Source organism: Salvelinus alpinus, chromosome 13, assembly GCF_045679555.1.
Source record: "Salvelinus alpinus chromosome 13, SLU_Salpinus.1, whole genome shotgun sequence".
NCBI lineage: Eukaryota > Metazoa > Chordata > Actinopteri > Salmoniformes > Salmonidae > Salvelinus > Salvelinus alpinus.
Genome location: NC_092098.1, coordinates 57,552,481 through 57,570,406, shown reverse-complemented (window position 1 = coordinate 57,570,406; position 17,926 = coordinate 57,552,481). Strand labels below are relative to the sequence as shown.

Below are 17,926 nucleotides of genomic sequence, written 5' to 3'. Positions count from 1 at the left end.
CAAAGAGGGACTTGGGAAAATTACAATAGACTCAGAACAGGGCAGCACAGCTGGCCCTTAAATGTATGCGGAGAGCTAACATTAGTAATATGCAGTGGTGTAAAGTACTTAAGTAAAAATACTTTAAAGTACTTTACTATTTATATTTTTGGCAACTTTTCCTATTCCTTCACTACATTTCTAAAAACAATAATGTACTTTCTACTCCATACATTTCCCCAAAAGTACTCTTTACATTTTGACAGGAAAAAGGTCACACACTTATCAAGAGAACATCCCTGGTCATCTCTACTGCCTCTGGTCTGGATGACTCACTAAACAGAGAACATCCCTGGTCATCCATACTGCCTCTGATCTGGAGGACTCACTAAACAGAGAACATCCCTGGTCATCACTACTGCCTCTGATCTGGAGGACTCACTAAACACAAATGCTTCGTATGTAAATGATGTTGGAGTGTTGGAGTGTTCCCCTGGCTATCTGTAATGATGTCTGAGTGTTGGAGTGTTCCCCTGGCTATCTGTAATGATGTCTGAGTGTTGGAGTGTTCCCCTGGCTATCTGTAATGATGTCTGAGTGTTGGAGTGTTCCCCTGGCTATCTGTAAATAAAATAAAAACAAGGTTTGGTTGGTTTGCATAATATAAAGAAGTTGACATGATTTATACTTTTACTTTTAGTTTTGATACTTAAATATATTTAAAACCAAATACTTTTATACTTTTACTCAAGTAGTATTTTATTGGGCGACTTTCACTTTTACCTGAGTCATTTTGTATTAAGGTATCTTTACTTTCATTCAAGACTGACAATTGAGTACTTTTTCCACCACTGGTAATATGCATGTAAATCTGTCAAGGCTCAAAGTGGAGGAGAGATTGACTTCATCACCTCTTGTTTTTGTATGAGGTGTTGACATGCTGAATGCACCGAGCTGCCTGTTTAAACTATTAGCACACCGCTCGGACACCCATACATTCCCCACAAGACATCGCACCAAAAGGTCCGTTTACAGGGCTGTAGTCTACTTACGCAATATCCTCGTGATGGGGTTAACGGTGACGAGAATACGCCCCAAACTCCAACACATGCGGCGGCGTCGACCCCCTGCTGTAGCCTACTGTGCGCTCTACATTTTTCGTTTGTTACTCTACACTCAGTCACGCCAAAGGACCGTCCCGTATCAACAAGAGTTTCTAAAGTTTGTTGGGCATATCCTTACCGCCGCATATATCTCCTTCGGGCGCTCTCTCGCTACCACAGAATGGATCATTCTAAATCAAATGCTGTCGCGGACAACGTAGTGAACGGACATTCTAAAAGTGATGAAGCTTCGGTAACCGACTCCACGGTAGAGTCACCCGTGTTCTGCTGCGGCTGTCTGAGGCGGATCAGTGGCTGGATCCCCGTGCATTATAAAGAAGAGATTGGCCAACTTCTGAAACTAGCGGGACCGGTGGTAAGACCGCCGGCTAAGAACGGTGTCTATAATAATTACCGGTTGTCGCTGAAATTTCATTCCTTTAGTTCATACCAAAGTAACTGTTGCAGTGATTGGTCCGTTGTTATTGGAAGATGGTGATTTAGTCAGTCCATATATTTTCTTATAATATTTACGAGTGTTTCTGAACTGCTATTCTTCTGCTCATATGAGGCAGGATGATGGTGATCAGTTCCTCTGTTCTCTCCAGGTTATATCCCAGCTGATGATCTTTCTGATCAGTTTTGTCAGCACCGTGTTCTGCGGTCACCTGGGGAAGACTGAGCTGGCTGGGGTGGCGCTGGCTACAGCGGTGATACAATCTATCTATCTATCTATCTATCTATCTATCTATCTATCTATCTATCTATCTATCTATCTATCTACCTATCTACCTATCTACCTATCTATCTACAGTGGCAAGAAAAAGTATGTGAACCCTTTGGAATTACCTGGATTTCTGCATAAATTGATCAATCTGATCTTCCTCTAAGTTACAACAATAGACAAACACAGTCTCCTTAAACTAATAACACACAAACAATTATACGTTTTCATGTTTTTATTGAACAAACCATGTAAACATTCAAATCAAATTTTATTTGTCACATACACATGGTTAGCAGATGTTAATGAGAGTGTTGCGAAATGCTTGTGCTTCTAGTTCCGACAGTGCAGTAATATCTAACAAGTAATCTAACAATTCCACAACAACTACCTTATACACACAAATCTAAAGGGATGAAATAAGAATATGTACATATAAATATATGGATGAGCGATGGCCGAGCGGCATAGGCAAGATGTAATAGATGGTATGAAATACAGTATATACATATGAGATGAGTAATGTAAGATATGTAAACATTATTAAAATTGCATTGTTAAAGTCACTAGTGATCCATTTATTAAAGTGGCCAATGATTTGAGTCTATGTAGGCAGCAGCCTCTCTGAGTTAGTGATGGCTGTTTAACAGTCTGATGGCCTTGAGATAGAAGCTGTTTTTCAGTCTCTCGGTCCCTGCTTTGATGCACCTGTACTGACCTCGCCTTCTGGATGGTAGCGGGGTGAACAGGTAGTCGATGATAGCAAGCTGTCCAGGCCCTGAGGCAGCAAAGCAGCCCCAAACTATGATGCTCCCTCCACCATACTTTACAGTTGGGATGAGGTTTTGATGTTGGTACGCTGTGCCTTTTTTCTCTCCACACATGGTGTTGTGTTTTCCTTCCAAACAACTCAACTGTAGTTTCATCTGTCCTCATAATATTTCGCCAGTAGCGCTGTGGAACATCCAGGTGCACGTTTGCCAACTTCAGACGTGCAGCAATGTTTTTTGGGGACAGCAGTGGCTTCTTCCATGGCGTCCTCCCATGAACACCATTCTTGTTTAGTGTTTTACGTATCGTAGACTTGTCAACAGAGATGTTAACATGTTCCAGAGATTTCTGTAAGTCTTTAGCTGACACTCTAGGATTCTTCTTAACCTCATTGAGCATTCTGCGCTGGGCTCTTGCAGTCATCTTTGCAGGACTGCCACTCCTAGGGAGAGTAGCAACAGTGCTGAATTTTCTCCATTTATAGACAATTTGTTGTACCGTGGACGGATGAACATCAAAGCTTTTAGAGATACTTTTGTATCCCTTTCCAGCTTTATGCAAGTCAACAATTCTTAATCTTAGGTCTTCTCAGATCTCATTTGTTCGAGGCAAAGTTCACATCAGGCAATGCTTCATGTGAATAGCAAACTCACATTTTGTGAGTGTTTTTTATATGGCAGGGCAGCTCTAACCAACATCTCCAATCTCATCTCATTGATTGGAATCCAGGATAGCTGACTCCTGACTCAAATATGTTTTCCAACCTACACTCTGAATGTTTTTAAATTATGTATTCAATATAGACAAGAAAAATGCAATAGTTTGTGTGTTATTAGTTTAAGCAGACTGTGTTTGTCTATTGTTGTGACTTAAAAGAAGATCAGATAACCAGGTAATTCCAAAGGGTTCACATACTTTTTCTTCCATCTATCCATCCATCTATCCAACCAACCAACCAACCTGGTCACTTAGAAATGTCCTTGTTTTTGAAAGAAAAGCTACTTTTTTGTCCATTTAAAATAACATAAAATTGATCAGAAATACAGTGTAGACATTGTTAATGTTGTAAATGACTATTGTAGCTGGAAACGGCTGATTTTTAATGGAATATCTGCATAGGCGTACAGAGGCCCATTATCAGCAACCATCACTCCTGTGTTCCAACGGCACGTTGTGTTAGCTAATCCAAGTTCATCATTTTAAAAGGCTAATTGATCATTAGAAAACCCTTTTGCAATTATGTTAGCACAGCTGAAAACTGTTGTTCTGATTAAAGAAGCAATAAAACTGGCCTTCTTCAGATTAGTTGAGTATCAGGAGCATAAGCATTTGTGGGTTTGATTACAGGCTCAAAATGGCCAGAAATGTATATTCCATTAAAAAAATCTGCCGTTTCCAGCTACAATAGTGATTTACAACATTAACAATGTCTACACTGTATTTCTGATCAATTTGATGTTATTTCAATGGATCAAAAATGTGATTTTCTTTCAAAACAAGGACATTTCTTAAGTGACCCCAAACGTTTGAACGGTAGTGTATGTATGTATGGCTGAGGGTTGGCCCTGGCTATAGCGGTGAGAAAGACAATCTTCACAATACTGTTATACAGAATACAGGACACATCTAATACAGGACTAATCTAATACAGGACACATCTAATACAGTTATACAGAATACAGGACACATCTAATACAGGACACATCTAATACAGGACACATCTAATACAGGACACATCTTATACAGGACACATCTAATACAAGACACATCTAATACAGGACACATCTAATACAGTTATACAGAATACAGGACACATCTAATACAGGACACATCTAATACAGGATACATCTAATACAGGACACATCTAATACAGGACACATCTAATACAGGACACATCTAATACAGGACACATCTAATACAGGACACGTCTAATACAGGATACATCTAATACAGGATACATCTAATACAGGACACATCCAATACAGGACACATCTAATACAGGACACATCTAATACAGTTATACAGAATACAGGACACATCTAATACAGGACACATCTAATACAGGATACATCTAATACAGGACACATCTAATACAGGACACATCTAATACAGGACACATCTAATACAGGACACATCTAATACAGGACACATCTAATACAGGACACGTCTAATACAGGATACATCTAATACAGGATACATCTAATACAGGACACATCCAATACAGGACACATCTAATACAAGACACATCTAATACAGGACACATCTAATACAGGACACATCCAATACAGGACACATCTAATACAGGACACATCTAATACAGGACACATCTAATACAGGACACATCTAATACAGGACACATCTAATACAGTTATACAGAATACAGGACACATCTAATACAAGACACATCTAATACAGGACACATCTAATACAGTTATACAGAATACAGGACACATCTAATACAGGACACATCTAATACAGTTATACAAAATACAGGACACATCTAATACAGGACACATCTAATACAGGACACATCTAATACAGTTATACAGAATACAGGACACATCTAATACAGGATACATCTAATACAGGACACATCTAATACAGGACACATCTAATACAGAACACATCTAATACAGGACACATCTAATACAGAACACATCTAATACAGGACACATCTAATACAGGACACATCTAATACAGTTATACAAAATACAGGACACATCTAATACAGGACACATCTAATACAGGACACATCTAATACAGGACACATCTAATACAGGACACATCTAATACAGTTATACAGAATACAGGACACATCTAATACAGGACACATCTAATACAGGACACATCTAATACAGGACACATCTAATACAGTTATACAAAATACAGGACACATCTAATACAGGATACATCTAATACAGGATACATCTAATACAGGACACATCTAATACAGGACACATCCAATACAGGACACATCTAATACAGGACACATCTAATACAGTTATACAGAATACAGGACACATCCAATACAGGACACATCCAATACAGGACACATCTAATACAGGACGCATCTAATACAGGCCACATCCAATACAGGACACATCTAATACAGGACACATCTAATACAGTTATACAGAATACAGGACACATCCAATACAGGACACATCCAATACAGGACACATCTAATACAGGACACATCTAATACAGGACACATCTAATACAGTTATACAGAATACAGGATACATCTAATACAGGATACATCTAATACAGGACACATCTAATACAGTTATACAGAATACAGGACACATCTAATACAGGACACATCTAATACAGGACACATCTAATACAGGACACATCCGGCGCCGAAAAGAGATGGCCGCCTCGCTTCGCGTTCCTTGGAAAATATGCAGTATTTTGTTTTTTTACGTGTTATTTCTTACATCGGTACCCCAGGTAATCTTAGGTTTCATTACATACAGTCGGGAGGAACTACTGAATATACGATTAACGTCAACTCATCATCGTTCCTACCAGGAATATGACTTTCCCGAAACGGATCCAGTGTTTTGCCTTCCACCCAATACAATGGATCTGATCCCAGCCGGCGACACTGTGCGACGCCGAAAAAGGGGAAAACGAGGCGGTCTCGTGGTCAGGCTTCGGAGACGGGCACATCGCGCTCCACTCCCTAGCATACTACTCGCCAATGTCCAGTCTCTTGACAATAAGGTTGATGAAATCCGAGCACGGGTAGCATTCCAGAGAGACATCAGGGATTGCAACGTGCTCTGCTTCACGGAAACATGGCTAACTCAAGGGACGCTAACGGAGTCGGTGCAGCCAGCTGGTTTCTTCATGCATCGCGCCGACAGAAACAAACATCTTTCCGGTAAGAAGAGGGGCGGGGGGGTATGCCTTATGATTAACGAGAAGTGGTGTGATCATCATAACAACACACAGGAACTCAAGTCATTCTGTTCACCTGATCTAGAACTCCTCACAATCAAATGTCGACCGCATTATCTACCAAGGGAATTCTCTTCAATCATAATCACAGCCGTATATATTCCCCCCCAAGCAGACACATCGATGGCCCTGAACGAACTTTATCTGACTCTTTGTAAACTGGAAACCACACACCCTGAGGCTGCATTCATCGTAGCTGGGGATTTTAACAAGGCTAATCTAAAAACAAAACTCCCTAAATTCTATCAGCATATCGATTGTGCTACCAGGGCTGGAAAAACACTAGACCATTGTTATACTAATTTCCGCGACGCTTATAAGGCCCTCCCCCGCCCCCCTTTCGGAAAAGCTGACCACGACTCCATTTTGTTGATTCCAGCCTACAAACAGAAACTCAAACAACAAGCTCCCGCGCTCAGGTCTGTTCAACGCTGGTCCGACCAATCTGAATCCACGCTTCAAGACTGCTTCGATCACGCGGATTGGAATATGTTCCGCATCGCGTCCAACAACAATATTGACGAATATGCTGATTCGGTGAGCGAGTTCATTAGGAAGTGCATTGACGATGTCGTACCCACAGCAACGATAAAAACATTCCCAAACCAGAAACCGTGGATTGACGGCAGCATTCGCGTGAAACTGAAAGCGCGAACCACTGCTTTTAACCAGGGCAAGGTGACCGGAAGCATGACCGAATACAAACAGTGTAGCTATTCTCTCCGCAAGGCAATCAAACAGGCTAAGTCTCAGTACAGAGACAAAATCGAGTCGCAATTCAACAGCTCAGACACAAGAGGTATGTGGCAGGGTCTACAGTCAATCACGGATTACAAAAAGAAAACCAGCCCCGTCGCGGACCAGGATGTCTTGCTCCCAGACAGGCTAAACAACTTTTTTGCCCGCTTTGAGGACAATACAGTGCCACTGACACGGCCCCCTACCAAAACCTGCGGGCTCTCCTTCACTGCAGCCGAGGTGAGTAAAACATTTAAACGTGTTAACCCTCGCAAGGCTGCAGGCCCAGACGGCATTCCCAGCCGCGTCCTCAGAGCATGCGCAGACCAGCTGGCTGGTGTGTTTACGGACATATTCAATCAATCCTTATCCCAGTCTGCTGTTCCCACATGCTTCAAGAGGGCCACCATTGTTCCTGTTCCCAAGAAAGCTAAGGTAACTGAGCTAAACGACTACCGCCCCGTAGCACTCACTTCCGTCATCATGAAGTGCTTTGAGAGACTAGTCAAGGACCATATCACCTCCACCCTACCGGACACCCTAGACCCACTCCAATTTGCTTACCGACCCAATAGGTCCACAGACGACGCAATCGCAACCACACTGCACACTGCCCTAACCCATCTGGACAAGAGGAATACCCATGTGAGAATGCTGTTCATCGATTACAGCTCAGCATTTAACACCATAGTACCCTCCAAACTCGTCATCAAGCTCGAGACCCTGGGTCTCGACCCCGCCCTGTGCAACTGGGTCCTGGACTTCCTGACGGGCCGCCCCCAGGTGGTGAGGGTAGGTAACAACATCTCCACCCCGCTGATCCTCAACACTGGGGCCCCACAAGGGTGCGTTCTGAGCCCTCTCCTGTACTCCCTGTTCACCCACGACTGCGTGGCCATGCACGCCTCCAACTCAATCATCAAGTTTGCGGATGACACTACAGTGGTAGGCTTGATTACTAACAACGACGAGACGGCCTACAGGGAGGAGGTGAGGGCCCTCGGAGTGTGGTGTCAGGAAAATAACCTCACACTCAACGTCAACAAAACAAAGGAGATGATTGTGGACTTCAGGAAACAGCAGAGGGAGCACCCCCCTATCCACATCGACGGGTCAGTAGTGGAGAAGGTGGAAAGTTTTAAGTTCCTCGGTGTACACATCACGGACAAACTGAATTGGTCCACCCACACAGACAGCGTTGTGAAGAAGGCGTAGCAGCGCCTCTTCAACCTCAGGAGGCTGAAAAAATTCGGCTTGTCACCAAAAGCACTCACAAACTTCTACAGATGCACAATCGAGAGCATCCTGTCGGGCTGTATCACCGCCTGGTACGGCAACTGCTCCGCCCACAACCGTAAGGCTCTCCAGAGGGTAGTGAGGTCTGCAGAACGCATCACCAGGGGCAAACTACCTGCCCTCCAGGACACCTACACCACCCGATGTCACAGGAAGGCCATAAAGATCATCAAGGACAACAACCACCCAAGCCACTGCCTGTTCACCCCGCTATCATCCAGAAGGCGAGGTCAGTACAGGTGCATCAAAGCAGGGACCGAGAGACTGAAAAACAGCTTCTATCTCAAGGCCATCAGACTGTTAAACAGCCACCACTAACATTTAGCGGCCGCTGCCAACATACTGACTCAACTCCAGCCACTTTAAAAATGGGAATTGATGGAAATTATGTAAAAATGTACCACTAGCCACTTTAAACAATGTCACTTAATACAATGTTTACATACCCTACATTACCCATCTCATATGTATATACTGTACTCTATATCATCTACTGCATCTTGCCATCTTTATGTAATACATGTACCACTAGCCACTTTAAACTATGCCACTTTATGTTTACATACCCTACAGTACTCATCTCATATGTATATACCGTACTCTATACCATCTACTGCATCTGCCATGCCGTTCTGTACCACCACTCATTCATATATCTTTATGTACATATTCTTTATCCCTTTACACTTGTGTGTGTGTGTAAGGTAGTAGTTGTGGAATTGTTAGGTTAGATTACTGTTGGTTATTACTGCATTGTTGGAACTAGAAGCACAAGCATTTCGCTACACTCGCATTAACATCTGCTAACCATGTGTATGTGACTAATAAAATTTGATTTGATTTGATTTGATACAGGACACATCTAATACAGGACACATCTAATACAGGACACATCTAATACAGGACACATCTAATACAGTTATACAAAATACAGGACACATCTAATACAGGATACATCTAATACAGGATACATCTAATACAGGACACATCTAATACAGGACACATCCAATACAGGACACATCTAATACAGGACACATCTAATACAGTTATACAGAATACAGGACACATCTAATACAGGACACATCCAATACAGGACACATCTAATACAGGACGCATCTAATACAGGACACATCTAATACAGTTATACAGAATACAGGACACATCTAATACAGGATACATCTAATACAGGACACATCTAATACAGGACACATCTAATACAGGACACATCTAATACAGGACACATCTAATACAGTTATACAGAATACAGGACACATCTAATACAGGACACATCCAATACAGGACACATCTAATACAGGATACATCTAATACAGGACACATCTAATACAGTTATACAGAATACAGGACACATCTAATACAGGATACATCTAATACAGGACACATCTAATACAGGACACATCTAATACAGGACACATCTAATACAGGACACATCTAATACAGGACACATCTAATACAGGACACATCTAATACAGGACACATCTAATACAGGACACATCTAATACAGGACACATCTAATACAGTTATACAGAATACAGGACACATCTAATACAGGACACATCTAATACAGTTATACAGAATACAGGACACATCTAATACAGGACACATCTAATACAGTTATACAGAATACAGGACATATCCAATACAGGACACATCTAATACAGTTATACAGAATACAGGACACATCTAATACAGGACACATCCAATACAGGACACATCTAATACAGGATACAGAATACAGGACACAACTATTTATCTAGCGGAGCAGGGAGGATCTCTTGGTTTGCTCTTTGACAATTGTTGGTAATTATAATAGGTCCATAGCAGTTATTTCTCACAAACAATAAAATAGAAAAGTATGTCACTTTAGCCCAGATCTTAGTTGATATGCTTTATGTAATGGGATGTATTTTAAATAAACTTCCCTTAATTTAATCAATGAAAGTTAGGCGTTAGTTTTTCAGTTATCTACAGGGTCATTTTGTTAGTGTTCTCTGGATAAACGAAACATATTCACCAAGTCTATACCTGGTTCTATACCTGGTTCATATCCACCAAGTCTATACCTGGTTCATATCCACCAAGTCTATACCTGGTTCATATCCACCAAGTCTATACCTGGTTCATATCCACCAAGTCTATACCTGGTTCATATCCACCAAGTCTATACCTGGTTCATATCCACCAAGTCTATACCTGGTTCATATCCACCAAGTCTATACCTGGTTCATATTCACCAAGTCTATACCTGGTTCATATCCACCAAGTCTATACCTGGTTCATATCCACCAAGTCTATACCTGGTTCATATCCACCAAGTCTATACCTGGTTCATATCCACCAAGTCTATACCTGGTTCATATTCACCAAGTCTATACCTGGTTCATATCCACCAAGTCTATACCTGGTTCATATCCACCAAGTCTATACCTGGTTCATATCCACCAAGTCTATACCTGGTTCATATTCACCAAGTCTATACCTGGTTCATATCCACCAAGTCTATACCTGGTTCATATCCACCAAGTCTATACCTGGTTCATATCCACCAAGTCTATACCTGGTTCATATCCACCAAGTCTATACCTGGTTCATATCCACCAAGTCTATACCTGGTTCTATACCTGGTTCATATTCACCAAGTCTATACCTGGTTCATATTCACCAAGTCTATACCTGGTTCATATCCACCAAGTCTATACCTGGTTCATATCCACCAAGTCTATACCTGGTTCATATCCACCAAGTCTATACCTGGTTCATATCCACCAAGTCTATACCTGGTTCATATCCACCAAGTCTATACCTGGTTCATATCCACCAAGTCTATACCTGGTTCATATCCACCAAGTCTATACCTGGTTCTATACCTGGTTCATATCCACCAAGTCTATACCTGGTTCATATTCACCAAGTCTATACCTGGTTCATATCCACCAAGTCTATACCTGGTTCATATCCACCAAGTCTATACCTGGTTCATATCCACCAAGTCTATACCTGGTTCATATCCACCAAGTCTATACCTGGTTCTATACCTGGTTCATATCCACCAAGTCTATACCTGGTTCATATCCACCAAGTCTATACCTGGTTCATATCCACCAAGTCTATACCTGGTTCATATTCACCAAGTCTATACCTGGTTCATATCCACCAAGTCTATACCTGGTTCATATCCACCAAGTCTATACCTGGTTCATATCCACCAAGTCTATACCTGGTTCATATCCACCAAGTCTATACCTGGTTCATATCCACCAAGTCTATACCTGGTTCATATTCACCAAGTCTATACCTGGTTCATATCCACCAAGTCTATACCTGGTTCATATCCACCAAGTCTATACCTGGTTCATATCCACCAAGTCTATACCTGGTTCATATCCACCAAGTCTATACCTGGTTCTATACCTGGTTCATATCCACCAAGTCTATACCTGGTTCATATCCACCAAGTCTATACCTGGTTCATATCCACCAAGTCTATACCTGGTTCATATCCACCAAGTCTATACCTGGTTCATATCCACCAAGTCTATACCTGGTTCATATCCACCAAGTCTATACCTGGTTCATATCCACCAAGTCTATACCTGGTTCATATCCACCAAGTCTATACCTGGTTCATATCCACCAAGTCTATACCTGGTTCATATTCACCAAGTCTATACCTGGTTCATATCCACCAAGTCTATACCTGGTTCTATACCTGGTTCATATCCACCAAGTCTATACCTGGTTCATATCCACCAAGTCTATACCTGGTTCATATCCACCAAGTCTATACCTGGTTCATATCCACCAAGTCTATACCTGGTTCATATCCACCAAGTCTATACCTGGTTCATATCCACCAAGTCTATACCTGGTTCATATCCACCAAGTCTATACCTGGTTCATATCCACCAAGTCTATACCTGGTTCTATACCTGGTTCATATCCACCAAGTCTATACCTGGTTCATATCCACCAAGTCTATACCTGGTTCATATCCACCAAGTCTATACCTGGTTCATATCCACCAAGTCTATACCTGGTTCATATCCACCAAGTCTATACCTGGTTCATATCCACCAAGTCTATACCTGGTTCTATACCTGGTTCATATCCACCAAGTCTATACCTGGTTCATATCCACCAAGTCTATACCTGGTTCATATCCACCAAGTCTATACCTGGTTCATATCCACCAAGTCTATACCTGGTTCTATACCTGGTTCTATACCTGGTTCATATCCACCAAGTCTATACCTGGTTCATATCCACCAAGTCTATACCTGGTTCATATCCACCAAGTCTATACCTGGTTCTATACCTGGTTCTATACCTGGTTCATATCCACCAAGTCTATACCTGGTTCATATCCACCAAGTCTATACCTGGTTCATATCCACCAAGTCTATACCTGGTTCATATCCACCAAGTCTATACCTGGTTCATATCCACCAAGTCTATACCTGGTTCATATCCACCAAGTCTATACCTGGTTCATATCCACCAAGTCTATACCTGGTTCATATCCACCAAGTCTATACCTGGTTCATATCCACCAAGTCTATACCTGGTTCATATCCACCAAGTCTATACCTGGTTCATATCCACCAAGTCTATACCTGGTTCTATACCTGGTTCATATCCACCAAGTCTATACCTGGTTCATATTCCCCAAGTCTATACCTGGTTCATATCCACCAAGTCTATACCTGGTTCATATCCACCAAGTCTATACCTGGTTCTATACCTGGTTCATATCCACCAAGTCTATACCTGGTTCTATACCTGGTTCATATTCACCAAGTCTATACCTGGTTCATATCCACCAAGTCTATACCTGGTTCATATTCACCAAGTCTATACCTGGTTCATATCCACCAAGTCTATACCTGGTTCTATACCTGGTTCATATTCACCAAGTCTATACCTGGTTCATATCCACCAAGTCTATACCTGGTTCATATTCACCAAGTCTATACCTGGTTCATATCCACCAAGTCTATACCTGGTTCATATCCACCAAGTCTATACCTGGTTCATATCCACCAAGTCTATACCTGGTTCATATCCACCAAGTCTATACCTGGTTCATATCCACCAAGTCTATACCTGGTTCATATCCACCAAGTCTATACCTGGTTCATATCCACCAAGTCTATACCTGGTTCATATCCACCAAGTCTATACCTGGTTCTATACCTGGTTCATATCCACCAAGTCTATACCTGGTTCATATCCACCAAGTCTATACCTGGTTCTATACCTGGTTCATATCCACCAAGTCTATACCTGGTTCTATACCTGGTTCATATTCACCAAGTCTATACCTGGTTCATATCCACCAAGTCTATACCTGGTTCATATTCACCAAGTCTATACCTGGTTCATATCCACCAAGTCTATACCTGGTTCATATCCACCAAGTCTATACCTGGTTCATATCCACCAAGTCTATACCTGGTTCTATACCTGGTTCATATCCACCAAGTCTATACCTGGTTCTATACCTGGTTCATATCCACCAAGTCTATACCTGGTTCATATCCACCAAGTCTATACCTGGTTCATATTCACCAAGTCTATACCTGGTTCATATCCACCAAGTCTATACCTGGTTCTATACCTGGTTCATATTCACCAAGTCTATACCTGGTTCATATCCACCAAGTCTATACCTGGTTCATATTCACCAAGTCTATACCTGGTTCATATTCACCAAGTCTATACCTGGTTCATATCCACCAAGTCTATACCTGGTTCTATACCTGGTTCATATCCACCAAGTCTATACCTGGTTCATATTCACCAAGTCTATACCTGGTTCATATCCACCAAGTCTATACCTGGTTCATATTCACCAAGTCTATACCTGGTTCATATCCACCAAGTCTATACCTGGTTCATATCCACCAAGTCTATACCTGGTTCATATCCACCAAGTCTATACCTGGTTCATATCCACCAAGTCTATACCTGGTTCATATCCACCAAGTCTATACCTGGTTCATATTCACCAAGTCTATACCTGGTTCATATCCACCAAGTCTATACCTGGTTCATATCCACCAAGTCTATACCTGGTTCATATCCACCAAGTCTATACCTGGTTCATATCCACCAAGTCTATACCTGGTTCATATTCACCAAGCCTATACCTGGTTCTATACCTGGTTCATATCCACCAAGTCTATACCTGGTTCATATTCACCAAGTCTATACCTGGTTCATATCCACCAAGTCTATACCTGGTTCTATACCTGGTTCATATCCACCAAGTCTATACCTGGTTCATATCCACCAAGTCTATACCTGGTTCATATCCACCAAGTCTATACCTGGTTCATATCCACCAAGTCTATACCTGGTTCATATCCACCAAGTCTATACCTGGTTCATATTCACCAAGTCTATACCTGGTTCATATTCACCAAGTCTATACCTGGTTCATATCCACCAAGTCTATACCTGGTTCATATCCACCAAGTCTATACCTGGTTCATATCCACCAAGTCTATACCTGGTTCATATTCACCAAGTCTATACCTGGTTCATATTCACCAAGTCTATACCTGGTTCATATCCACCAAGTCTATACCTGGTTCATATCCACCAAGTCTATACCTGGTTCATATCCACCAAGTCTATACCTGGTTCATATCCACCAAGTCTATACCTGGTTCATATCCACCAAGTCTATACCTGGTTCATATCCACCAAGTCTATACCTGGTTCATATCCACCAAGTCTATACCTGGTTCATATCCACCAAGTCTATACCTGGTTCATATCCACCAAGTCTATACCTGGTTCATATCCACCAAGTCTATACCTGGTTCTATACCTGGTTCATATCCACCAAGTCTATACCTGGTTCTATACCTGGTTCATATCCACCAAGTCTATACCTGGTTCATATTCACCAAGTCTATACCTGGTTCATATCCACCAAGTCTATACCTGGTTCATATCCACCAAGTCTATACCTGGTTCATATCCACCAAGTCTATACCTGGTTCATATCCACCAAGTCTATACCTGGTTCATATCCACCAAGTCTATACCTGGTTCATATCCACCAAGTCTATACCTGGTTCATATCCACCAAGTCTATACCTGGTTCATATCCACCAAGTCTATACCTGGTTCATATCCACCAAGTCTATACCTGGTTCATATTCACCAAGTCTATACCTGGTTCATATCCACCAAGTCTATACCTGGTTCATATTCACCAAGTCTATACCTGGTTCATATCCACCAAGTCTATACCTGGTTCATATCCACCAAGTCTATACCTGGTTCTATACCTGGTTCATATCCACCAAGTCTATACCTGGTTCATATCCACCAAGTCTATACCTGGTTCATATCCACCAAGTCTATACCTGGTTCATATCCACCAAGTCTATACCTGGTTCATATCCACCAAGTCTATACCTGGTTCATATCCACCAAGTCTATACCTGGTTCATATCCACCAAGTCTATACCTGGTTCATATCCACCAAGTCTATACCTGGTTCATATCCACCAAGTCTATACCTGGTTCATATCCACCAAGTCTATACCTGGTTCATATCCACCAAGTCTATACCTGGTTCATATCCACCAAGTCTATACCTGGTTCATATCCACCAAGTCTATACCTGGTTCATATCCACCAAGTCTATACCTGGTTCATATCCACCAAGTCTATACCTGGTTCATATTCACCAAGTCTATACCTGGTTCATATCCACCAAGTCTATACCTGGTTCATATCCACCAAGTCTATACCTGGTTCATATCCACCAAGTCTATACCTGGTTCATATTCACCAAGTCTATACCTGGTTCATATCCACCAAGTCTATACCTGGTTCATATCCACCAAGTCTATACCTGGTTCATATCCACCAAGTCTATACCTGGTTCTATACCTGGTTCATATCCACCAAGTCTATACCTGGTTCATATTCACCAAGTCTATACCTGGTTCATATCCACCAAGTCTATACCTGGTTCATATCCACCAAGTCTATACCTGGTTCATATTCACCAAGTCTATACCTGGTTCATATCCACCAAGTCTATACCTGGTTCTATACCTGGTTCATATCCACCAAGTCTATACCTGGTTCATATCCACCAAGTCTATACCTGGTTCATATCCACCAAGTCTATACCTGGTTCATATTCACCAAGTCTATACCTGGTTCATATCCACCAAGTCTATACCTGGTTCTATACCTGGTTCATATCCACCAAGTCTATACCTGGTTCATATTCACCAAGTCTATACCTGGTTCATATTCACCAAGTCTATACCTGGTTCATATTCACCAAGTCTATACCTGGTTCATATCCACCAAGTCTATACCTGGTTCATATCCACCAAGTCTATACCTGGTTCTATACCTGGTTCATATCCACCAAGTCTATACCTGGTTCATATTCACCAAGTCTATACCTGGTTCATATCCACCAAGTCTATACCTGGTTCTATACCTGGTTCATATCCACCAAGTCTATACCTGGTTCATATTCACCAAGTCTATACCTGGTTCATATTCACCAAGTCTATACCTGGTTCATATTCACCAAGTCTATACCTGGTTCATATTCACCAAGTCTATACCTGGTTCATATCCACCAAGTCTATACCTGGTTCTATACCTGGTTCATATCCACCAAGTCTATACCTGGTTCATATCCACCAAGTCTATACCTGGTTCATATCCACCAAGTCTATACCTGGTTCATATCCACCAAGTCTATACCTGGTTCATATCCACCAAGTCTATACCTGGTTCATATTCACCAAGTCTATACCTGGTTCATATCCACCAAGTCTATACCTGGTTCATATCCACCAAGTCTATACCTGGTTCATATCCACCAAGTCTATACCTGGTTCATATCCACCAAGTCTATACCTGGTTCATATCCACCAAGTCTATACCTGGTTCATATCCACCAAGTCTATACCTGGTTCATATCCACCAAGTCTATACCTGGTTCATATCCACCAAGTCTATACCTGGTTCATATCCACCAAGTCTATACCTGGTTCATATCCACCAAGTCTATACCTGGTTCATATTCACCAAGTCTATACCTGGTTCATATTCACCAAGTCTATACCTGGTTCATATTCACCAAGTCTATACCTGGTTCATATCCACCAAGTCTATACCTGGTTCATATCCACCAAGTCTATACCTGGTTCATATCCACCAAGTCTATACCTGGTTCATATCCACCAAGTCTATACCTGGTTCATATCCACCAAGTCTATACCTGGTTCATATTCACCAAGTCTATACCTGGTTCATATCCACCAAGTCTATACCTGGTTCA

At 41.6% G+C, this 17,926-nt stretch overlaps 1 protein-coding gene across 1 annotated transcript in view; it reads left to right on the top strand.

The window, feature by feature from the left end:
- The first annotated feature begins 1,098 nt into the window (after positions 1-1,098).
- The window catches only part of LOC139537969 (multidrug and toxin extrusion protein 1-like), a 48,594-nt gene continuing 31,766 nt past the window's right edge, over positions 1,099-17,926 (top strand). The window contains exons 1-2 of the mRNA XM_071339889.1: positions 1,099-1,458; positions 1,691-1,792. Of these exons, the coding sequence (XP_071195990.1) occupies positions 1,264-1,458; positions 1,691-1,792 (297 nt within the window). The 5' untranslated portion in view covers positions 1,099-1,263. The remainder of the gene's footprint in view (positions 1,459-1,690; positions 1,793-17,926) is intronic.